At 39.2% G+C, this 25,150-nt stretch overlaps 1 protein-coding gene across 12 annotated transcripts in view; it reads right to left on the bottom strand.

Moving 5' to 3' along the window:
- Positions 1-25,150, bottom strand: part of Rims2 (regulating synaptic membrane exocytosis 2) — a 373,273-nt gene that overhangs the window by 86,069 nt on the left and 262,054 nt on the right. For all 12 annotated transcript variants that reach the window (XM_050162885.1, XM_050162890.1, XM_050162839.1 and 9 more), the window contains one exon: positions 8,727-8,899. In XM_050162885.1, the coding sequence (XP_050018842.1) occupies positions 8,727-8,899 (173 nt within the window). The remainder of the gene's footprint in view (positions 1-8,726; positions 8,900-25,150) is intronic.

Genomic DNA, 25,150 nt, shown 5'->3' with positions numbered 1-25,150 from the left:
TCTCTATTAGCACACCTTTCTTTCCCACTGAGCCAGTGCACCCAACCCTGCTCCTCCTCCAGCTGCTCCTCCAGCTGCTGCTCTCCTCCACTCACTGAGCCTTCTCTGCTGCTCTCAGGCACACAGACTCCTCAGACCAGGATCAGCCTGAGTTCTCACTCCTCTATGTCCGCATTGGAGACTGACTCTCCAAAATCTGTGACAAGCACTTTCAGCTTTGTCATGCACAGAAAAGAGTGTGATGGGTTAGTGACATTTCTTATACTTAATTTTTAAAATTTTATGATCTTAGTTGTTTTGCTGAAAAATGTTAATCTAGAGAGTGTACAGATTGAGGCCAGAGGGTAGATCGATGAGCAAAGGGTGAGAACGGGCTACGGGAGGGAAGGAACTGTCACCTGCTCCTGGAAATAAAGCTTGACTTCCTTGCATCATGAGAAAAGAAATATATGTTCAGGAGTGAGAAAAGAAAGGCATGAATTAAAATTTGAGAAAGCAATCTTCGAAGGCATGTTGGGACTGAGGAAAATATGCTTGATAAAATAAACGCTTGAATTTTTAATATCTACATACAATACTTATTGAAAACATTTCTTCTTCCAGCATTTAAAAACTAACATAATTATAATATTTTTTAATATTAGCATGGTTGTGCAATCATCAGTACTACCTGCTTCTGTAAACCAACACTGCAAAATAAATCCTTGAGACATTAGCCGTCACTCTGAGTTCACCTCAAATCCCAGCTGCCACTAATTTACCTTTTCAAAAATAAAACTCACTTCATTTTGATGAGCCCACTAATAAATATCACACAGACACACTAAGGTTGTCAAAGAGCAAACATTTGTTCAGCCCCAAGCAGTGCACATCTCACTGAACGTCCAGACAGAGCGAAGACCATATGCTTTCACTTCAGTAGATTTGCCTATTCCGCACATTTAACACACACGTGGTAAGTAGCATGGCCTTTGTCTTTGGCTGTTTCACTCGGCACAGAATTTGCAAGCCCATCCATACTGTATGGTGTGAATCAGTAATTTAAGCTTTTACCTAGCTGACGATGTTCCCCAGAAGACTGTCTCATACCGCTTATTCAATATTCAGTGAAGACGATTTTTGTATCAAGTTTCACAAATTAACTACTTCGTAAAAATTGACTCTTTATGCTTCATGCTATCAATATAATGTTTAGATTTATGGTTTTTAAGCGATAAAGAATTTTCTAGTAATGTCCATGAGAGAAAAATAGTTTCTTATGAAAGCTGAACTGGAGTTAGAAAATAGACACGACTTAAGTGATAAATAGAAAATCAATAAGACCGAGCGATTGGGAGGAGGCAATCACGCCCAGCAGAGAAAAAACTAGTACAGAGTGGTACCCAGCTTTCTGGCTTGTGCAAGTTTGAATACAGAGGTGTCAGATCCCTAGAGAGTGGGAAAAAAAGAGTACGCTATTTATTAGGGTTGTTTTTTTGATGGGTTGGGGGTAATAAAGAATCTAATTCTACATACTGAGTTTGGTATTTCCTGTGGCAGATAAGATGACTAAAATTATTGGCTGGAAATAAAAATTTTAAGAGTAAGTTTTCTGTAGACTAGTGTCAAATGGATGAGTATCATTAAGAGACAGCATCTTAAAAAGCTCCTCACAGCCAATGCAAAGGCAATTCTAAATGGTTGCTTTAAGGACTTCTATGAACCATTTCTATTCAAGATTATAGTTAATGTCAAGTTAAGTCAGTTATCATGGGAAATGTGGAAGTCATTTATCTATCTAAATACTCACTTATACATACACACATACATACGTACGTACATACATATGTCTACCCATGCACTTCAAATCCATGAAACAAAGGCCATGACCAATATAGAAATATGTAAAGTCTAAGCAAGGGGGGCTTAGGATGGGATCGTAGAAAGCACTGAATTTGCATACAGTCTCCCAGTGGTGGACAGAGAGATGAACAGAGAAAGAAAAGCATGTACAGTCACAAAAACCCAGAGGAAAATGTTTCATAAAAAGAACAGTAGTGGGGCAGAGTCTGACAAAACTGCCCTAGGTGGGCAGTGGTGGCACACACCTCTAATCCCAGCACTTGGGAGGCAGGTGGATCTCTGTGAGTTCGAAGTCAGCCTGGTTTACAGAGCGAGTTTCAGGCCAGTCTCCATAGCTACTGGGAAACCCTGTCTTTAAAAGCATATATATATATATATATATATATGATAAAATATGAAGTGGATAAATTAATTTAGTAGCCTATTAAATAAAAATCAATAAAATTAAAAAATTAGTAGCCTATTTAATTCTATGCAGTTTTAACAAAAGTCATGCAATTCACAATTGCATGATTATAGAGATTATTTCAGTATGTATATGTGTTGTAAAAAAAAGGACATTAGGTTATATAGTCTAATATACAAAAATGAAGCAAAGAGAAAACTTCCCAGTGATATAGTTGAATTACATAGTTCACAACATTGAATGGAATTAGTATTTTTTGGATGTTAACTCATATCTGTGATAGACCAGGGAAACAGGAAAATACAACGGGCCATTTTGTCCTCACATCTGAAGGGCAGATATAGGACTTCTTAAAGAAAGATGATCACAAAAATTTTCTAACATGGTTAAGTATCATTAAGGCAGCATCTTGAGAAATCTTTCATAGCTAATGCAAAGGTAATTTTAAAGGGTTGCCTTAAGGACTTCTTCAAGACACTTCTGTTCAAGAGTATAATGGATGTCTGGTCAGATCAATTACCACAGGAAAGAAACCAACGCTTTCAGATTATCAAAGAGGATGCGAAATTACCTTTAATCACAGATGACTCTTATACAGAGTCACAGAAAACTGTAGTATACAAAATCAATAAACAAAACTCATTTGTATTTACACATCCTAGCAATGACTTATACAGCAGCAAAAACAAAATGTGCAGAGTAATTTTTTTAAAAAGAATATGGTGATTACACTAAAAATAAAATATATTGCAAGAAAGTAAAGAAAAAAAATAAATGGAACAACATCTCATGTTTGTGAACTGCAAAACGTAATCTTAAAAACAGCAGAAATGGTCCATGCAGGGAGCTGGCTCAGTCTCAGGCCCAGCACCTTGAGTTCGGTCCCTGGGATGCATGGGAGAGAACTCCACAGGTTCCGCTGACATGTGCCAGCACACATACAGCAATAATATTTTTTAAATATTTATTTATTTATTATGTATACAATATTCTGTCTGTGTGTATGTCTGCCGGCCAGAAGAGGGCACCAGACCTCATTCCAGATGGTTGTGAGCCAACATGTGGTTGCCGGGAATTGAACTCAGGACCTTTGGAAGAGCAGGCAATGCTCTTAACCACTGAGCCATCTCTCCAGCCCCCAGCATTAATATTTTTTAAAAAAATTGTAATATCTTTAAAAATAACTGTGGCAATAACTTTGACAGTGACTGATCCCAACGTCTATCAAAGCTCCATCTGCTGTATTCTCAGACGCTCATGTCAGGATTAGTTAGAAAACACAGCGTCTCCGTCGCCTGCGGTATTCTTTTTCAGTACACACACTCCCGAGCCCTACTCTAAATATACGGAATCACAACTGTAGGGGTGGTGCCCAAGTAGTTCTATTTCTTTTTCAGTTAAAGGTTATATATGAGCAGAAGATCGCGTTAGAATAAGATCCTCATATTATTACAGGCAAGCCGTACTTTCGTGGAGAAAGGAAAAGATAAAGAAAACACCTGCCATTGGTGCAACTACATAGAAGGGGACAGTCCACGGTGTCCTCTGAGATGAGGTAGCATGGAAGAATACTTCCAGAAAACAAACGAAAAATGAACTTGATAAGTCAAGCACTAAATACTGGTGCATACATTCTGATGTCACCTTCCAATTGATAGAAACACATTCGCTGCTCTTGGTGCTCTTGGCTAACCACGGAACCAGCTACCCCTTGAGTTCCTGATCACATCATCCTGCTGCGGTGTACAGTGTGCATTCAAACCTTGGGAAAGAGGGCACCACTGACAAGGTACACATGCTGAGGAGGGCAAGGCACACAGCACAGGATGAAGCTGAGAGCGCACGATTTTAGCGCCCCATCACAGTTATGTTCACATGAAATCTTGCTCTGGTCCTCTCTCCCGCCCTTTTATTCCCTCCTCTTTTTCGTCTGAAAAGGGCCAGGCTCTGCAGCACAGACTGGCATCAGAGGTGCCAGGATTTCAGGCGCTTGCTCTGCTTCTCCATTACAGTGGTAAAGTCTGCCTTCAAGTTCTACCAACGACGTAGACTGCAATGTAAAACTAGCATCTCATCAGCAATACCTGCGTATAAATACTCAAATATCCACTGCTCTCCTGCCTCCATAATTCAAATTCAATGGTGTAAATCTCTCTGATAAAAACAACTAATCATGAAAACTTGAATCTAGAACTAATGTTTTCTACAATTCCTATTAGAAGAGCAATCTTCATTAAAAAGGAAAAGTGTTTTTGTGCAGCATTTATAAATATAGAATTACTAAACCTTTTGAAAATATTTGTCTTTTGGGTTCATTTATTTTTATTTTTTGAGACAGGATTTCTTTGTGGGTAGCCCTGGCTGTCCTGGAACTTGCTCTGTAGAATAGGCTGGCCTCAAATTCACAGAGATCCACTTGCCTGTGTCTCCCAAGTGTTGGGATTAAAGGCGTGCATCAACACCACCTCGCAAGTTTCTTAATTTTTAATCTTTGTTTCACGTCCCCAGAATAGGACATGGAAGAATGGATATGGTTTAGTTTGGACACAAAGCCATCAATACGGTGATGGGAAAAACCATTCTTCTTGTTTAATTTTCAACTTTCATCCCCTTTCCCGTAGCCCTGTGCTTTCTGACAGGTATATTAACGAGGTATTTTGTTTTGTTTTTAAGTAAGAAACCATTTTATCCTCCAGTGTAGAAATGTGGAATTTTATTCTGTCTCAGTTATCAGTTCAGTACATGAGACATTTTCTAAACAAATACTGGTTGACTAAATAGTTTCTCTTTATCTTATCTTATCTAGTCCTAATTCTTTCTCTTCCCATATTATATAACATTATCAGAAAATGAATATAATATATTTGTACCTTCTACATATACCATGTGCAATCACTAAGGAAAACTTTTTGCCAGATCTACATACATTTGTGTAAATATAAACAACCATGAATGCTATCGTTTATCAATCAAAATATAAAAACCTAACATTTAAGGAACCATTTAAAATTTATTTTTGCTATCCATTTTCTTCTTAAACATTTAGCAAATTTACTTTAATGTGACTCACTGCAAATGAACAATATAGTCTTACACTGACATATGCATCCTGCAACAAGGTCTAATCGCTGCAAAGATAACAGCAATCATAACAGCATTTGTTTAATAAAGTCATTATGGTAAGGACTAGAATTATCATAAATACTCATTAGTGACAATTCTTTTTCTTTGTAAAACCTGAATTCAAAATAAAAGATATAAAATATCCCTGGTTTACGGTAAAATAAAAGTTTCCAAAAATGTTGTATAAGAATTTAAGTTACATTTAGTTTGAATCAATCTATGATTGTAATATCAAGTATCAAAACACAAAGCTGTTAGTAATAACCATACATATTTTCCTCAGAATAAAGATAGTTAGCTTGATCCTAAAACATAAAAGGAAATTTAAGAATTTAAGTTGTTATAATGAACAGGTAACAGCAACATTTTTTATGAGAAATTGTAGTAGTTACTTCTTGTTATCTTAAGAAATATAAGTTTCCTAGAGACATCAACCTGGCCCTTAAAATTTACAGGTCCACAAGCACCTTGTACTCAGCACCCTCAGTAAGCTGAGTACAAGATAATTATCTCATTAGCATATACTCATCTCCCTTGCCCTCATAAAATAAAGGGGTCTTCTTGTCCTGAAGAAACGGTGATAGCGGCATTTAAAAGTGGAGCGCTTCACGCCTTTCATCCCAGCACTCGGAAGGCAGAGGCAGGCGGATCTCTGTGAGCTCGAGGCCAGCCTGGTCTACAAGAGGTAGGGCTGTTACAGAGAAACCTTGTCTCGAAAAACCAAGAAAAGGTGGGCACTTCTGTCATGCACTTCTGAGCTTTGCCCACCATGCCAGGTTTACCAGTAAGAAGCTCTGGCTCTGAGCAAGCCTCAGTGCTCCTGTCTTCTCTGTATAGCGCAGAGACAACACACGAGACTCACTCTTTGCTACGCTCTTGGAAGAAACAGACTCTTTCCGAAAGTGTCCTCTATGAATTAGCTGTGACATGATCATAATTTCCACAAATCAGAAAATGGTTGTTTCAACTATATGACAACTCAATGTAACTATCAAGTTAGATATGTAACAAAACAGACTCAAAATTACTGGCTTACCATCAAACCACAAGATGTGCTTTACTAAAGATGTTTTTCTGTTTACTGCATGCTATAAAGACCTGACAGAGTACAGATACATCTTGAAGAAGAAAGGAAATACACACAACTCAATGGTATACTAAGTGGGAAAACGCCTATGCCAATCACCCTCTCTTTATTTTGAGAAAAGCACAATATGAAATGGGGTTTTGATATATTAATTTAAATTTGACATATAAACAGGTGTTGCTTCACAAGTAAAATTTGTGCAATATAAAAATCAAGTTCTGCTATAAAGCTGGATTGCGCTTCAGAATGACATTTTCTGCACTTTTCCCTTCCAAACAGATGTAATTAAAGCAAACCCTTCATCTTGAGATGAAGTCTGCCTGCACTCTGCTGACTGCGCCGTGCACTGCACACGCCGGGACCTCAGCGGCTTCCGTTAAGGGGTAGCAATTGCTCTTCTGCCTTCCTGCAGCTTCTCCCCAGGCCGCCTTCCTGCTCTCCCAGCCTCTCCAACTAGGTCCACAGGGAGAGGAGCATGATCTAACGCACCTGTCCTCCAGCTCGACCTGGGGATTACCACTTCTTTCAGAGAATCATGGACCAGGTGGTGTGGTGCATGCCTGGAATCTGATCATTTAAGAGGCTGAGGCAGGAGGATTATGGGTTTGATACTAGCCTGGGCTAATCATAGCAAGTTCAGGTCCACCTTGGGCTAAGAGTGACGTGCTGTTTCAAACAACAAAACCAGCAAGAAAAACAAGTGCCAGAGAAGGAGAGCACTGCCCCTGCTGTCTAACTGCTCTCAGGCCCCAAACTGCACTGGGCTACCCCAGGAAACCAGTAAATCTCAAGGGACACAGAGACTTAATAAGCTTTTTCCAATCTTTAAAGTTTTTTTTTTCAACTCAGCAATTACCTTTTGTAAATTATGTCAGAATTTACGCCCTTTAGAATCTTATTTTAAGGGTATTGCCTTCTTTTCCCCAAACAGTCTCTACTCTTGGTAAAAAGGCTTTGCAAGGCCTACTTTTACTCATCTTTAAAAGAAAGCAAGAAAAACAAACTGAATTCACGCTAAGAACACAAATTAAAATCAAATTTAAACTTGTTGGTAAAAGGAATCAATCAGACTCTCAGATCTAGAAGATATAAATCAAAGACTTTTGCAAACCAGCCTGACGGTAATTCCAGTGTAGCCATCAGTTGTGGTAGAAGCTAACACACACCCAGGCACAGCAAAAGATGAGATAACTTTGAACGTGAACGAAAAGGAAAGAAGCCGTGTTACTAATGGGCAGCCCCTACACAGCCGAGCGGCTTTACCTGTCGTCGTCCTGGGAGAGGCTCCTTTGCAAGGGCTCTTTACTCCGGTGTCCTCCTGCCCCTGGATCCGGAGCATCTCGGGCTTTCCCCTCATCTCCTGGTTCTCTGCTTCTCTCCTCACTGCCTGTCTCTGTACTCTCCTTCCCTCTCCCAGCTCCACCAGTTATTTCCTCCTTTACCGCTGGCTCTTCCTGAACTGTCTCTTCTTGCTTAGCCCCTCCTTCCCCACCCTCTTCTACTCCCTTTGTCCTTTCAATGAAACACAAGTGGAAGGCATGCAAAGAAACACAAAGAGAAAAAAGAAAAGTCAAGAAAAACAAATGCTAGTGAAATGAAACAGAGACAATGAAGACACTCAAAACTTAGGTGACACGTAAATCGTTTAAATGTTTTAAAGTGCATTTTCTCACTGCATATCAAAGATAGTAAGCAATGGCTAAGCAGGCTAGCTCTAAAATTGCATCCTAAGTTACAAAAACCACGGGAAGCAGGTTGGGTCTGCAGTCTCTCCAGCAGAGAGAGCTCCAATACCCACGAAGCAACAAGACAAGAGGGAACGGAAAGAAAAACTAATGTATATTAAATTTTCTTGAGGCAGTGAAGAAGGCTTCCATGTATTTTGATATTTTCAAGGGGGTAGGAAAGCCTCTTATTAAAAAGTAATAGCTCTTTTAAATTAATAAAATATATTCAACCATAAAAAACACCCCAGAAAAAATTGTTTCCATAATCATCATAATGTTACATTCACACCTTCAGTTAACCTTTATTTTAATTTTATAATGATCTAACAATTGCAGTCTAATTTTTAAGTTACAAGCATAGAGGTAATTCAAGCAATTTAGTATAAAAAAACTGTCATCAGTACCATAAAAACTGACCAAGATAAAAAATAACACATACAGAATATCCTATAGCTTTTACAGATTATACCAATATTCTATATTTATCCAAAGAAAGAGGGCCCTCTGATACACACGAGCAGTTACACCCAAGTGCCCTTACCTGATTCTTCTGTCTCCTCTCGGCCGCTCTGATTGGACGGACATGTAGCTTGTGCTGCTGAAACGAGAAGCACTACTAGTCCTGGACACCGCAGATACATCACTTACATCACTGTCGGAGGACTTAGTGGAAACAGTATCTGCCCCTCTATGTGGATCCCATCCTGATCGATACTGTTGACACAGATTGACAAACACGCAGAAGCTGTCAGTATTACCACACAAGGCAATTGTTAGCTTGCTCCTATTTCAGCTCTTAATTGTCCACGAGGGCACTGCAATACCCCACTCAGTTGCATTTAAAACAAAAGTGAATGGTAATTGTCCTAAAACAAGAATTAAATTTATATGAAACCTTTGTTTTTAGCAAAGTAATTGCAGCATTTCCACCACACCCAATGAGGGCCATTAAAAGTTTCAGAACAGCAATGGCCTCAGGGAAGAACATTTAGCTAAAATCTGGGAAATAAACATTTTGCTTAACAGTAGGGAGCGCGACTCTTAAATTTCTGATTAAAATTTGAAAGAAAAAAGATTTGGTCAAGTTGTCTCTGTAGCTATAAAGACCAATTCAACTTTATCTTTAATCCACTGTGATTCACTGAAAACCTGGAGATAACACAAAATCTAATTAATGAAAACTAGCAATTTTAGAAAAGCCAAGAGAAAAGAGAAGTTTAATTTCTGAGCAGTTGCAGGAATTTGGACGAACCCTAGAAATATTAGAAAAGGTTGTTATTATTTACCAACAGCTCAATCTTCCTGGAATGGAAATAATTAGATAGATAAGTAGCAAAGTCAGGGTTCAGGGGATTCTAGGGAGCTCAAATATTCTGGTAAATTTAAAACCAACATAAATATTTCATGTTAATGACCTATTCTCATAAAATACATTTAATGTTAAAACTAATGGATACAATTTAATTTTATTACAGCAAAAGATCAGTTGCCAAGAGTCCTCAAGCTGAAATTTAAAAGAAGAAAAGAAGAAAGAGAGAAAAAAAAGAAAAGATGTGGACCTTGGCGCCTGGAATCTTGGCGCAAAGGAGACTCGCTAGCTGAGCAGAGTTGGGCAGATTCCTTAATGTTTAATAATGTTATCATTAAATGACAAGAATAATCATATCCTTGCACGATTGTTTTGAAAATTAGAACAATATGTGTTCTGTTATATTGCACCTCGTATCAGGTTAATTAGTGACATATTCTGACTGTTATCTCCAGCTGGAGTCTTCCTCTGAAATCCACCCAGCGCGGCTGCTGCTGTCCATGGTGCTGCATAGGAGAGCACCTGCTGCTGGATCTCCGCCTATGCCCCTCCACACCTTGGGTCGGCAGTCTTATTTTTAAGAATCATTGTTAGTCTAGTTTTGGAGAACTTTCTAAACACAGATACAGGCGAGTTTTACAAAGTTTTTAAAAAAATATGTAAAAAGCCGGGTGCTGATGGTGCACACCTTTAATCCCAGCACTTGGGAGGCAGAGGCAGGTGGATCTCTGTGAGTTTGAGACCAGCCTGGTCTACAAGAGCTAGTTCCAGGACAGGCTCCAAAACCACAGAGAAACCCTGTCTTGAAAAACCAAAAAAAAAATATGTAAAAAGGTCAGGAATAGTGGCTCAGCATAACTATTTCACAGATACAAACATTTTGGCCAATACCACGTGAATGGCAAGTGGCTATAGCTTAAACACTTATAACCAAATGACTTGCTCTGTTTCTTCTGGATCTCACAGTTTTTATTAAAAAACTGACTCTTCAAATAAAGGGACTGTTTCTAAGATGCTATAAAACATTAATAATCAAATTTATTAATCTAGAAATTCGTAATTAAATCAGTTAGCAACCGATTTTTTTGGTTCACCTTATTTTTCAACTTTAATTATCAAAAAAAAAACAATTAAATTATTCAAAACACTGCTGCCCCTTTTACCCAGGAAATGTTTATACAAAGAGAATGATACTGTTTATTAGTTAGAATAACATTGTTTATTTTTAGTTCACTTATTTGGTAAAAATTTAGCTCATAATATTCTTTTTTAAATAAATCTATTTAAAAGTACCAATTTACTTAACTTACTATTATTACTGTATTATTTCAGTAGGTACATTCAAGATTTTCTGTTATGCATCCACCTGTACATCTAATTAAGATATGTGTGAACAACTGTAATAGATTATATTTATATTTTCCACTAAATAATATATGTGTGAACAACTGTAATAGATTATATTTATATTTTCCACTAAATTTAAGGTACATTGACCTGAAGTTGAGACACATATGTAAATCTTCAATTTTATTCATGTATTTTTTAAAATTTCAATTACAAAAAATGTTTTAATTGTTCAAAGATATTGAACTGTACCTGGGGGGAATCTTTATTTTTCTCATTTCTATAATTTATAAATAAAGAGAGGCTAGCTGCTACCATTTATACTGTGCATGTAATTATATCATAATTAGAAAAGCAGTCTAGCATTATATTTCTTACTTGCCTTTGCTCAGGAGACCATTAGATCTGAATTCAAATGAAAAACAAAAAGCTTTAATTGTAGCAGGAAGCAGAGACAATAACAGTCATTAAGCTCCAGGTTTCTTAGTGAGACTGAAGTCCAGCCGTATCAATTAGTGTGTTTACTCTCTTGGACCAAGTGCTTTTATGAGTGTCTCGGTTATCAATGTTAAAACAGAGCCTTTCTGTCAGGTTTGCTGCACGGATTAACAGAGCAGTGCCCGTGGCTAGAGCAGTATTTAAACATTATAAGAGTTTAAACGCAAATGAGACTTTGTTTCTAAATCTTACATTTGAATGCAAACTGCTGAAGGCCTGGGAAATACTTTCCTCCATTTGTGTTTCTCTTAGATAAAGCAGGTGACTGCTGCAAATTCAAGGCCAGCTTGGGCTTCAAAGCAAGACTGCCTAACAAAATTACAAAGAACACTCAGCAGTCTCCTAGAAAACTGCTGCCGGTGAAGAGCAGTGCCTAAGGCATAGGGTAATTAAAAGAGAAGGAATTAAATGATATCGCTTGTATCAAGAACAGCAAATAGCTAAAAGCTGTAGCTTGAAGGCAGAATTGGTATATTACTCAAGACTGTACCATTCTGCTGACTTCTAAGCAACTAAGCATGTTGAAGACACAGGGATGTCTGTGTATACAACCATAAAGAGACACGTATAAACTGAATGAGAAACTTAAAAAGTCAGAACAAGAAAGTCATTTAAAATTACATTATTTGTGTGTGTGTGTGTATCTGTGTGCGTGCGTGTGTGCGCGCGCATGCGTACACGCAAGTATGTGCATGCATTTCACAGTACAGAAAGCAGGGAAAGAAGTCTTCAGCAGTCTTTCCTAGCTATGATTCCTATGAACTACGATAACAATCTACTGAACAAGACATGATCTCTCGTGCTACTATGGCAGGACTGTGACGAACTCAACCTATTGTTTTCTGACTGGATTTGAGGTCACTATACAGGAGGGAAGGCATGCCTGGCACCACAGGTCTAGGCAAGAGCTGGTTGGCTGTGGAAATCGTGGGCCCTGGCTGGGAACCTACTCTTTTTGATAAATGAAGATATTGTCAAGAAGCCTTCCAAACACTCATTTCTATCTAGAGATCTGGGCTTCTCTCAGCCTCTTAACGGGCAGATGTTAATGCAGAGACTCCCCACTGGTAAAGGTGCTTAGAATAAGAGTCAGTGAAGCCTGAACCCTAAGAGGGTTATTTATTTATACCACCTCTTCATGGTCAGGAAAGACGGGATGGAAATATACAAGAGGGAGGACAGGAAGATGTGCGCCAGAAAGATGTCTCCTGGACATGATATTCCACTTTATTCATAAAGTTGCTTCAGTTGCATTTACCTGCACCAGACCTATACAACACTAAAAACTTCAAAGTCTGTCTCGTCAGGCATGTTGAGTGAACCCCATAAGGCCCCGCTCATTCATGGCGACTCTTGCAGTTAATGGCCGCTGAAAGGATGGTGGAATTCACTGCAGTACAGCAACCCTGACAAGTTGCTCATAGGGCAGTGAATAACATTCTGGTGACGCTCATGCCTGCACTCTCCACGAAAGGAAGGACATGGGAGTAAGTGGGGAGGGGACTGGAAAGAAGGATTTCAGCTGGAAATGGAGTTTTGGAAGAAGAAAATGGCTAATGTTCACTCTGTATTAGAGAAGGCAACAGAGGTTGAAAATGGCTGAAATTCATTGTATACATGTCTGAAGCTACCAAGAATAAACAACGAAAAATAAAAAGTTCTTCAACATAAAAAGATGTAGTCTAAATATAGTTAGAATAAAACATAATCATATATATAATTCAATCTCTCCCATAAAATTATGACCTGATACTATAATTTATGTTGAAAATGTTTAATGTATTTTTAGTCAGAGGATAAGAAAAATTATAAACTTTTATAAAATCAGTTCAATTATTATTATGCCCAGAAAATGAGCTATAAATATGAATAATAGGTTTACCCAGAAAATAGTTGCTGTTGTCTTTGCATTATATATCAAATATATCAGGACACAGCTGTCAGACTAACAACGAATGTTCATTATTCTATTTAGTGGAGCAAAATCATAAGGTTCATAATCTTAGCTGAAAACTACCCTGCTTGGAGATCACTAAACTCTTGGGTAAGGCTTTCCCGGCAATATTTTGATATTTCATATGCTAATATCAAGCAGAGCACGAACTACAGAAACTTACAGGAAATTATCATTCTTCAGGATGTTCCATACTCTCAGGAGTTCCTAAGTGGCCTGGAAAAGCTAATGTTGTTCTTATGTATCTAAAATTAGTGGGACCTCAGTGGCCTGGAAAAGCTAATGTTCTTCCCATGTGTCTAAAATTAGTGGAAAGTAACAGTGTATCTGCAAAGCTCTAGTGAAAAGCCAGAAATCATTAAAATTTTAGGATATAGTTGATAAAAATTGAATGTTTAAAATAAAAGTTCCACACTCTTGTCCTCATCTGAAGGCTTGGGCAGTTCCCCAGACTATTACTGCTGTTCCCCCCCCCCCCCCCCCCCCCCCCGCATGGTGTTGCATCAACTTTGACTACTTCAATTTTCGTACATGAACTGGTTGGCTTCAATTTAACAAGTCTTACTAAACCCTGTAATCTGTAGCACAAAATGCAAGTCTATGGAATTATTACAATTGCCAGGCAGAAAACAATATCATCATTATTAACAACAAAGTAAGTTTATGTATCAATCAAGTAGTATTTGGAAGAATTGCTAAATCACATTTAGGGTGTGTGGTGGTTGGAACGAGAATGACTGACACGGGTCAGTATGTTTGAATACTTGGTCCCTACTTGGTGGAACTGTTTAGAAAGGGTTAGGGGGTTTAGGCTTGTTGGGGCATGGCCTTGAGGTTTCAAAAGTCCAGGCCATTATTAGTTAGCTTTCTCTGCTTCATGCTTGTGGGTCAAGCTGTAAGCCCTCAGTTACTACTCAAGTACCATGCCTGCCTGCCTGTTGCCTGGTTCCCGCTCTTATGGTCATAGACTCACACTCTGAACTGTAACTAAAGTCTTTCTTCAATAAATTGCCTTCATCATGGTGTGATGTGGGATTCTCCTCTGTATGTTATGAAAATGTTTTATTATCATTGGTTAATAAAGAAGCTGTTTTGGACTATATCAGGGCAGAATATAGCCAGGCAGAAAGAGATATATAAAGAGAGACTCCATGTAGCTGCCAAAGGAGAAAGATACTGGACTCTTACCAGTAAGCCACAGCCTCATGCCAATACACAGATTAATAGAAATGGGTTAATTTAAGATGTAAGGGTTAGTTAACAAGAAGCCTGAGTTAAAAGGCCAAGCAGTTTTATAATTAATACAGTTTCTGTGTAATTACTTGGATCTGGGAGGCCGGATTACTTGGATCTGCTGTCTCTGGTTACAATGGTGCATTATCATAAAAAGAGAAAAGTAACTAAGACGTGAAGAAAAAATAATGAGTAGACCTATAGTGATATTATATTTGTGTTTCAATAAATAAAGCTTGTCTGAAGATCGGAGTGCAAAGCTAGCTACACTAGTCAGTCATAGAGGCCGGTGGTGGTGGGGCACACCTTTAATACCAGTGCTAGAGAGGAATATAAGGTGGGATAAGATAGAAACTCACTCTCTTTTCAGTCTGAAGATTTCCTAGAGGTAAGAGCTCTCTAGTGGTTGGCTGCTTTGCTTCTCTGATCTTTCATCTTGAACCCCAATATCTGTCTCTGGGTTTTCATTATTTGCGCTACATAGCCCTAAAGGTTAGGAAAACAATTAGGACTAACAACATTTGGAAGTGAGGGAGGGGAATGCCTGGTCAAGACTTCTGGTCAGCTTGGGTGCAGGGCGGAGAACAGGCACAAAGCCTCTACTACAATTAGGGAATGGTGGGAGTAGGGGTTGTTATCATTTTTGCCAGGATGCCTTTATATCATATCATAATTCAGGAAGAGTATCTGTTGTCCCTTCAGAACTACATAATAATAGTTCATCTCTCACGTGAGCCAGCTTTTCTCTTCTGTGAAGTACTTAAAGCTCTTACAAAGACGAACTTCAACATTCCATTGCACACTAAATAGAAATGGAATCTCTCAGTGTTCACAGAGAATCAAGCATTACTCTGAGTGACCCGAAATGACTAAAACGAAGTCTTTGTTGTGGTTTGATCATTTGATTTCATGTCTCTCTGTTTGGTCTGCTATCATTTCTCTCCATTTCCCTCACCTTTCCAACTATCTGCCTTCCTAGATTGTCATACCCTGAAGGAAAACTTATTCCTTTTGTTGCCCTGTAATCTAGATTTTCTTGCCTAGTAAAAAAAAGAAAATCAATAAATAATAAATGTAGATGAAGATAATAACTAACATTGATGCTGACAGTGAGTGAGAGTCTTCTCTTCACCATGAAGCATCAAACCAGGGCAGAAGATGCTGCCTTTCCAGTCTGCAGTTCCCTGATCTGTCAAGTCCCATGGACTGTGTAGTAAGCAGTGCTCTGGCAGATAGTAACCAACCAGCTTTCCGGAGGCAACAATTGTAATAGAAAGACATTGTTTATAATTATGGTTTGAAAGTTTCCACCATGGACATAAGGTATAAAACTCACATGTGTGAAGCTCTGGACCCAAATCCTTGTGCCTCAAAAACTAAATGAAATGAAACAAAACAAACAAACAAAATAGAAAAATGTTTGGTTGATTCAATTCATTCTGCGGTTTCTGTAGACAGAGTTGGGCACAGCAGGAGGGATGGGGTCAAAAAATATGGGCACTGCTTCCAGGATTCACCAAGAGTCCTGGGAGACAAGTAAGGGTCAACAAAATATCTGTAATATACTAATCCCAGGAAATGTTTGGAGACAAGTAAGGGTCAACAAAATATCTGTAATATACTAATCCCAGGAAATGTTTGGAGACAAGTAAGGGTCAACAAAGTATCTGTAATATACTAATCCCAGGAAATGTTTGGAGACAAGTAAGGGTCAACAAAGTATCTGTAATATACTAATCCCAGGGAATGTTTGGAGACAAGTAAGGGTCAACAAAGTATCTGTAATATACTAATCCCAGGAAATGTTTGGAGCATGGCCAGCAGTAGCAGCATGAGGTGAAAACCAGGATCAAAAGGGCAGCATGTATGCCAGTACGGATTCGAGACCCCAGCTGCAATTGCTTGGTCTGAAGAAAAACAATTGAGTATTTTTCCTAGAGGATTTGTAAAGGAAGACGTAGAACCAGTAGGCAATTTTGGCTTTCCTAAAACCTGGCCTTGTGGGAACTCTGTATTCTACTGACAGTCAGATGATGGTTGCAAAATATCTCTGATTGATTTCCATTAATTTTCCAAAATTTCAAGATGTAGGGCCTATGCCAGTTTCTAAAACAAAAGCCCAGGCTTAGAGAGCTCAGGTAGCTGCAGAGTCCATGGTTTGCATTAGTAAAGTGAGTTACCATTCTGTTCTTCAGAAGCAATTACAATCCAGCCCATTCTATTGCAACACTTGTGCAAACTACTCTACAGGCAATGTGGTATCTGCTGCAAGTCAGTGGCTTCTTAGCTTTCTTCATGTCCTTCTTTCCCCCGACAGGCTCTCGGAAGGGCTGCTCAGACAAGGCCCCTGTGGTTTCTCCCGCACTTCCTTGACTATTCCTTCTCAATTGGCTTCATTTTTCTTATCCTTATTTAATAATTTGCCAAAATTTTCCATTAAAATCCTCTTTTCTTTTCATTATATTGTTCCATGGATGTTCATTATTTATGTGGTAATGATCACATAATGACTAATGGCTTTTTATCTTATATCCTGACCAATATCCCAAACTTTCAACTCATACTTGTCCACACTAATAGGCTATCTCCCACTTATGGTTTTCAGGTACATTCAATATGGCCTAAGCCAAATTTATTCTCCTTTTCTTCAAAACAGCCCTTTCTGTATTGCTCTCAGTCTCTGTGCTAATTAATAGACACAAAATTTGAGTAGATTTCATAAAGGTGGCTGTGAATTACCATGGGCTTCTCCTCAGAATTCTCCTCTTTAATCATCAAGAAATACTGGTTACTCATTTAAGAGACACCAATATCACTTCACTATTTAGCCCATTGGAACTAATGAGTAGGCTCGTGGTCTTCCGTATTGGTGAGTACTCAGTGGCCATTTACCTGTGGCCATTACTGCTGAACGCGCATCCAACATGTTTCCTCTTCCTCCCTTCTTTACTAAAGCACTCCAGCCTCATGACACAGCAGAGCAAAACTTCCTTTTCCAGGAGCCTTCACAGCTGGCTGAGAGTTAGACTAACTTGACCACTAATACAGGAACATCTAGAGGATGGGGCTAGGAGAAAGCCATTACTTTTCTGATTATAATGGGCTGGTCTGCTGGGATGGCTGTTGAAATTTCCCTCTTCTCTGATTGAAACTTACTGTGCGTCCATCTGTGCAGTAGCAATTCTGTCAATGAAAGGCTTTTCCAAGGAGGGAGTGGAAAGAATACTCTAGGAAGTAGCAATCCAGCCCCGGACTGCTGTTTGCACTCTTTGTTGAATAAAAAAAAAAAAGACAATCTTTGACAGATTTTGGTAATTTTGTCTATTTTTGTTGTTGATGGATGAACAGCTGAGTGCAAATCTAAAGAATTGTGCTGGCTAGGTGTTTGTCAACTTCACACAGCTAGAGGCAGTTTAGAAGAGGGGGCCTCAATTAAGAAAATACTCCCATCCATCGGGCCCATGGCTAAACCTTGTACTTCATCTTCTTGATTGATGACTGATGTAGGAGGTCAGAGCTCCCCGTAGGTGGTCCTTGGCTGGTGGTCCTGGGGGCTACATAAAGTAGGCTGAGCAAACCACAGAGCAGCACCCCTCTATGGCCTCTGCATCAGCTCCTGCCTCCAGGTTCCTAAAGTGTGACCTAGACATTGTAAGATGAAGCAAATCCTTTCCCACCTAAATTGCATTTGGTCATGGTGTTTATCACAGCAATAAAAACCTCAACCATGACACCAATATACAACTCTTTCTAGTGTGTATCCGAAAAAATATATCTTCTAACCTCAGGCTAGTGACATATTCTCTAAACAACATCAATGAAAATCAAAATGTGGTCATCTAATTTTGAATCTGAGAGGCAGCATGGGTGAAGAGCTGAAAGACATGGATATGTATGGAACTGTCCTACTACAGCAGTCACGCAATCTCAAGCAAGTTGGTTGATTCACTGAGCCTAGATCAAAGCAATAACTGTATTAACTGTCTCTTGGCAGCATGAGCCCCAGATGAGCCGAGAGTCTTGTCTCTGTAGTTATTTACCATGACAGTCGTTAGCCACAGTCAAAGACACCAAAGCCCACTGTCAGGATATTGAGCTTTGCCAACCATTTAGCTCTAACTTCAAATATCTTGACCTAAAAACCTTGAAACTAGCTAGAGACCTCCTTTATAAATTATTTTCTAACCCCATTTCTCACAAATAAAAGAACAAAATAAACCTAATTTGCTAATTCACGTTCAGTCATTATGCAAACAGTGAACTTATAATTACACCTATATTTGATTCTAAGGAAAGTTTCAAATCAAGAAAAGAACCACCTTTGACTACAACTAATTAAAGTTTGAATAATTATTATGGTCTACAAATAAATTTAGATAATTTATCATTTCCCTTTCCCAAAAGATAATTGTTATATTTTAAATTCTACCTATATATAGAAAATATACTAATTACCTATGATCTACTTAGAGTCCAGCAATAGGACATTTACTGATCTAGGTTTATTTTCCTTCCTTTCTTGTGCTGTGGAACTGCAAACGCACACCACCTGAACTTTCTGCAACACTCTGCAACTGTGGAGTCTGCTTTTCTCGGACACTGAAGAATTCGCCACATTAACAGTAATAGTCCATTGTGATATGAGACAGTACCCCACATGTTCCTTTTGAGGAACCTCACAAGTAAATGTTTTCATGCACACGGAAGCCAAAGGAGGACAGGATAAAATGGCAGCTCTCAGTCCAAACTGAAGGATCCAGACATAGCAGAAACACCTCGCCAATTGGATCAGTGATGCTCTCTTTAAAAGCTCAGGTCGGAAACGTTTACAGTCTACTTCAAATCAAGAAACTAGAAAGAGAAGCAGGAGAGGGACAGCAGAGGGCTGAAGATGGGGATGGGAAGAGCAGAATCTGAGGACATGAAAGGGAGAGGACGGATCCTGGGGATGAAAGGGCACCAGACAGGAAGACTGGTAAGAAGACAGCAACAGGAAGATGAACAAAAAAAATGAAATATGCCACAATGAAACCCAAGACCCTGAATGTTAATTTTTAAAAATTAAAAAAGAATATGAAGAAACCTGGCCAAATCCACAAAAACTTATACTTGGTCTTCTGTAGCCATCTTTAAGTATTACATGGCTCCCTGCCTAATTTTATAATTCATTAGAGAATATTTACATGCTTTACTAAGAAAAGAGATACCCTAATAGGTAAGCTTTGTTAATCATGTCCCAGGTGTGAAGGGGACAGCTAGCATCTCAAGGGTTGCTATAGCAATAAGACAGGGGAGCACCAGCAGCGGGACCACAGCTATGAGAATCTGAAGCAGGCAGGTAGAGAAGAAATAGAATGAGCGGGGCTATAAAGTAGGGATTTATTTCAAATATCAGTACCTTGGAAGGTAACATAATAGGTACTTGTATCTGGGAGAACTAAGGTTAACTAATAATCTGACATCTACATGGCATTAATGAAACTTAAAACAGCCTGAGAATCCCTCTGGCCCATTACATCTAAGCAGGTGGCAGCCACGGCAACGCTGTGCTGGGAATATGGAAGATCTACTGCTGTAACCTTTAACAAGAAAGAGGAGTCCTAGACTGATCTCCACAGAGACCGTTCTGGACGGAACAGCTGCCACGTATGTTTGCATCAGGGTGGTAGCCTCTACACAGAACTCCTGATCTTTAACTTTCATTGTTATCTTTAATATTCTATTAGAGTAGCATTTTATACTTTCCGTTTTCCAAGACAGGGTTTCACTGCGTGGTCCTGGCTTTCTTGAAACTCTGCAGAGTTTTGTTTTAAAGGCACACATTTGCTAGTCATAGTGACTGCCTTAAAAATCTTCAAAGCCCATAATACTATAAAATTCATAAAGATTTAGAAGAGCAGTATAGAAGGATATAATACAGATACTGGTATTCTTAAAATATAATATCTGAGGGAGCACACAGGCCCTTGTGGGCGGTGCCATCCCTGGGCTGGTGGTCCTGGGTACTAAAACAAAGCCAGCTGAGCAAGTCATGGAAGCAAGCCAGTAAGCAGCACCCTCCATGGCCTCTGCATCAGCTCTTGCCTCCAGGGTCCTTCCCTGTTTGAGTTTCTGTCCTGACTTCCATTTGGTCAAATGTAAGCTCAATAAACCCTTCCTCCCCAACTTGCTTTTGGTCATGGTGTTTTATTGCAGCAATAGAAACCCTGATTAAGACAGATGTTAAAAAGTCACTTTCAAAATCTTTCCCCAAAAAAGCTTATAATATTTTAGTTTGCCTTCATTATCCACTCCATGTTCACTCAGAAAGCTAAACATAAACTAAAATAGAATATCCTATTGACTGCTTACTAGCCCCATCCAATGCTCACAGCTGGAGGAACTGGAAAGACAATTGTGCTGTCGGTTCTCAAAAGTGCATGTTTTAGTTGGAAAGACAAGAATCAGGACCCGCACAGTACTCAGAACAAAGCACACATAACCATCAGGTACCCAGGGCATTACTAGTTCAGAGGATCCATGGGTTTCCATGTGTTACTTCAACGTTCTTTTTGTTTCTATGTCTTACCTCTTAGCTGTGTGACAGTTTCATAATCTACATGAGAAATTTTAGTCGTCATTGCCCCGTCCCCTGCTGGACTCCCTCTTCCCGAGAAGCCCCTCCTACTTTCACCTCTTCCTTTGTGTGTGACCCACGAGTTTATTTATTTACTTCTTGCCAGAGAGTAGATGGGAGGTTATTTACTGGAGCAAGGGCAACATGCCAGTGACTGTCACTGAAGAAAAGGGCACCTTCCTCACACAAACTAGCTGCTCATAGTCCTCAGAGAGGACTGCACCCACCCATGACAGAAGTTCAAAACCCATTCTTGTGCATGGATATTTTTATGTTTGTAGTACTTATGCACCAACACTTTATCTTATTAGATTGCATGAAATAATCTTACTATATTATTTCATTGCATTTATCCTTTATTTTTAATATAATTCCTGATTACATTAAGCAAGATTTCACTCCTTTCTGTGGCCCATATCAGCCATTTCCTAAAAAGTATTCTAAATGTTAGCAAATCATCAGTTCTGATAGATCAATAAAATCAAATGTGAAAAGCACAAATTGTTATTTTTTTTTCTGGAGGTAAAAGAGAATTGTTACTCCCTGTATTCTTAGAAAATGCAGGAACAAACTGTGCTTTTAACACATGGTGCTACTGCCCATGGGCTGACCCTTTAACTGCAGGTAGCCAGATACAATTTACTTAAAATTCTTTCTTTTGTTAGTCTTTAGGAACATTATATTTACTGAAAAAATAAGAAATTACACTTTAGATGGTGCTACAAAAGTATAAGCTGCTGTTTCAGTCATTTCCAACAAGTTCTTCATAAGAAAAGGTTCTGTTGGCACTTCCTACCACTAAACGTGGCTGCATGGCTGCAGGTGGAAATGGATAAACAGCGGACGAGAAAGTAAGTCTGTGCTTGAATGTCAGCATGAGACTCAAGTTGAAAGAACCACACCTGGATGTGATTTCAGAGCTAAGAAGCTTTCTAAAGTGAACTTGCAGAAACAAACTCAGAATATTTTCTAAGGATCTCAGAGGACAGAAGGGGAAACAGGAAGAAAGAGAGAGGAAAAAGGAACAAATCAACCAAAGTGCTCAAAGCGTTATAGCTTCGGTTAGCAGGGTTAATACCGTCACCCACATTGCACTAAGGAAGCCTTGCACAGTGCCTACAATCTGGAACATGTAGACCAGAGAGGGGACTTGGAGGTCCTGAGCTGGAGATGCTGTAAGTCACGATGAGGATGAGGGAACCAAATTCAGGCCTTCAAGAGCAGTGTATGCCCTTGGCCCCTGAGACATCTCTCCAGCCCCTCAAGTGGTCATTTAAATGACCATTAGCTAATTTGTAAAGATTTGATGTGGTCTGACTTGAGCTGCTTCCAAATTCACATGTGGAAGTCAGTGTATCAGAACGCGACTGCATTAGAGGACAGGGACTTTAAGAGGTGACGGAGATAAAATGAGGTCGTTTGGCTGAGCCCTAATCCATTTAAACAGGTGTCGGGACATCGCATAAAGAGAAAAGATGGGGGGGCTGGAGAGATGGCTCAGTGGTTAAGAGCATTGCCTGCTCTTCCAAAGGTCCTGAGTTCAATTCCCAGCAACCACATGGTGGCTCACAACCATCTGTAATGAGGTTTGGTGCCTTCTTCTGGCCTGCAGACACACATGCAGACAGAATATTGTATACATAATAAATAAATATTTTTTAAAAAAAGAGAAAAGATGGGGAGAACCCAGAGAAAGGCTACACTGGAAAGTCAAGAAGGACATAGGGAGGAAGCAAAACTTTTAACCTGGGTTTTAAATCTCTAGCATCCAAAAACTTGAGGGCATACACACCCGGAATTTAAGTAATCAATCTACAGTGCTTAGTTAAGTAATGAACACAACATGTTAAGGAAAAGGGGAAATTAAAGCTAACTTTTTCAAAAAAAAGTCAAAGATTAATTACATATTAAAATATAAAATGTCCAACATTTCATTAAAATTATTTACTGTGAATATGTTATATATATTCCTATGAAATGAAGATTTGACTAGAAGTTGCTTCCATCAACGAAAACATCAAAGACAGAAACTCACTAGCTCAGTTTTATGGTGCGTGTATGTGCGCGTGTGTGTGTATGTGCGTGTGTGTGTTGTATCTGTATTATATATATATATATAAATTATGTGCAAACAAGCATTTCTAGCTAACTATACTAGCACATGGACATTTGAAATAAAATTGAAGGATATCCAGCTTAACAGAGAACACGAAAGAAACACACTAATTTGACCAGACTGGAAAAATACAAGAACATTCAAATAAGCTTTTAGGTTTTTCAAAAAACTATAACTTTTTACATTTTCTCCTTCCTTTGATTTTCCCTATCTGCTCTGGGCTTGCAGGAAATGGCCATTCTTCTTCTTAGGTCCCTTCGCCACCATCACCACCATCGCTAGTGTAATGCTGGTGCTCACATCCCCATGGGAACAGCTCTCTGTGCACACAGACTCAACTGGGAAAACAACTCTGCAGCAGACTAGGTAACTCCCCTCAGGCTGTGCAGCGATGGAGGGAGACTATGTAGTTTACCATGGAGTTCTCTTTAGCCAACTAGGGGTGATGCTCCCAAACTGTCCACACTTCTGTATTTCTGCACAGTGCTCCGAATGCGGCTGCTACTGTAGACACGGATGACACACGGAAACAGAAACGGATGCATGCCCAAAGACTTCCTTGCCCTCAGTGACATACTCATCCTTTTTACTACTTATTTCAAGAATAATAAGAAAATGATACCAAGACAGAAAATGTTTAGTTAGCTGAAAACTCTATTCTGATGGATGTTGAAGATAAATGGAAACGATCCCTTCAAGAAGATCATTAAAATAAACTTAGAAAAGGAAGAATAAGACAAAAAGATTTTCAAAATATGACTGAATGCTTTGTCTTCCCAATGCATGACTGTCTTTCAGGGCACTTTTCAAATTTAACAATGGGGGTGCACACTTTCTTTACTGGGCTTGAAGGGGCGGCTATGTAGATACTTTGCATGCTCAGAACAGTGCTGCGTGCGCTGCCATTAGTTCACTGACTGGCCTGTAAAGCCTCGCCCGAGTTTTCTTCATAAATACACTTGTAAGGACTGACCGCAGAGCTGAGTGCAAAAGGACACGCGTGATTAATTAAAGGTGTGGCGCTGGCTAGGGTGGAGGAGCAGAGAGAAAGCAATCTCCACCGCGCACACTGTACCTCCTGACTCTTCCTCTGCTTGGTAGTCTACAAAAGGGCAGCACTCATGACTCAGCACACTGGCTTTCCTGGAGGCTAGCTGGCTGGCTTGGCAGAAAGAACTCGGAACAGAAAAAATTGACAAAGGCAAATAGAAGTTTTCAGAAATTTCGGTGTGGTCTTTTGTCAGGCCTCAGGCTGGTGTAGGGCCGAGAGGAACTAAAAATGTGAGCCCTGCCTTAGCATAAGACTGGCTTACTGGAAGTGAGAGCAGCTCTTTACTTCCCATCCTGAGGACCTGGGTGGAGAGGCATTGCTGATGCCTGCTCCCATGGTTCTTGAGAACTGGTGTGTCACAACTCCCTTTCCAGTAGAAGGAAAGCCCAGCTCAGACTCACTGGGCGGCTTGCTGTATAACATCAGAAACTCAAACTTTTTACTTAAGAGAAAGATTCCCCCAGCACTGTATTTCAGTCAGTGCTCTAGAACTCACACAGAAATTCACTGTTCTATTTCTAAATCATACCTAGAATTCATGAGTTTTATACATCTTAATAATCTGTATAAGGCTATTTAATCTGTATTTTAAATTTTGCCTTATGTAAGTCTAATCTATCAGCTTTCAGTTTATTTAAGTCTCAGAATTAAGTATTTGAAATGTGTACTGTTAATCATAGGAACGTTACATGGATGGAATGTCAACTTTGGCAGTATAACTTCTTACTTCAGAATTTTGTTTATAAATACCAATCACGTGTTAAAGCTGTTTTATTTTTTATAATTTGGATGTCATTTCAAGGTTCATGAATTCTCACACTTTATATTATTTTCCTTTCAT

This window comes from Alexandromys fortis, unplaced genomic scaffold (genome assembly GCF_014885135.2).
Source record: "Alexandromys fortis isolate MF-2015 unplaced genomic scaffold, M_Fortis_MF-2015_v1.1 scaffold_17, whole genome shotgun sequence".
In the NCBI taxonomy this organism is placed as follows: Eukaryota; Metazoa; Chordata; class Mammalia; order Rodentia; family Cricetidae; genus Alexandromys; species Alexandromys fortis.
The sequence above is the reverse complement of the archived record's forward strand: the minus strand, read 5'-3'. Positions and strand labels throughout refer to the sequence as shown.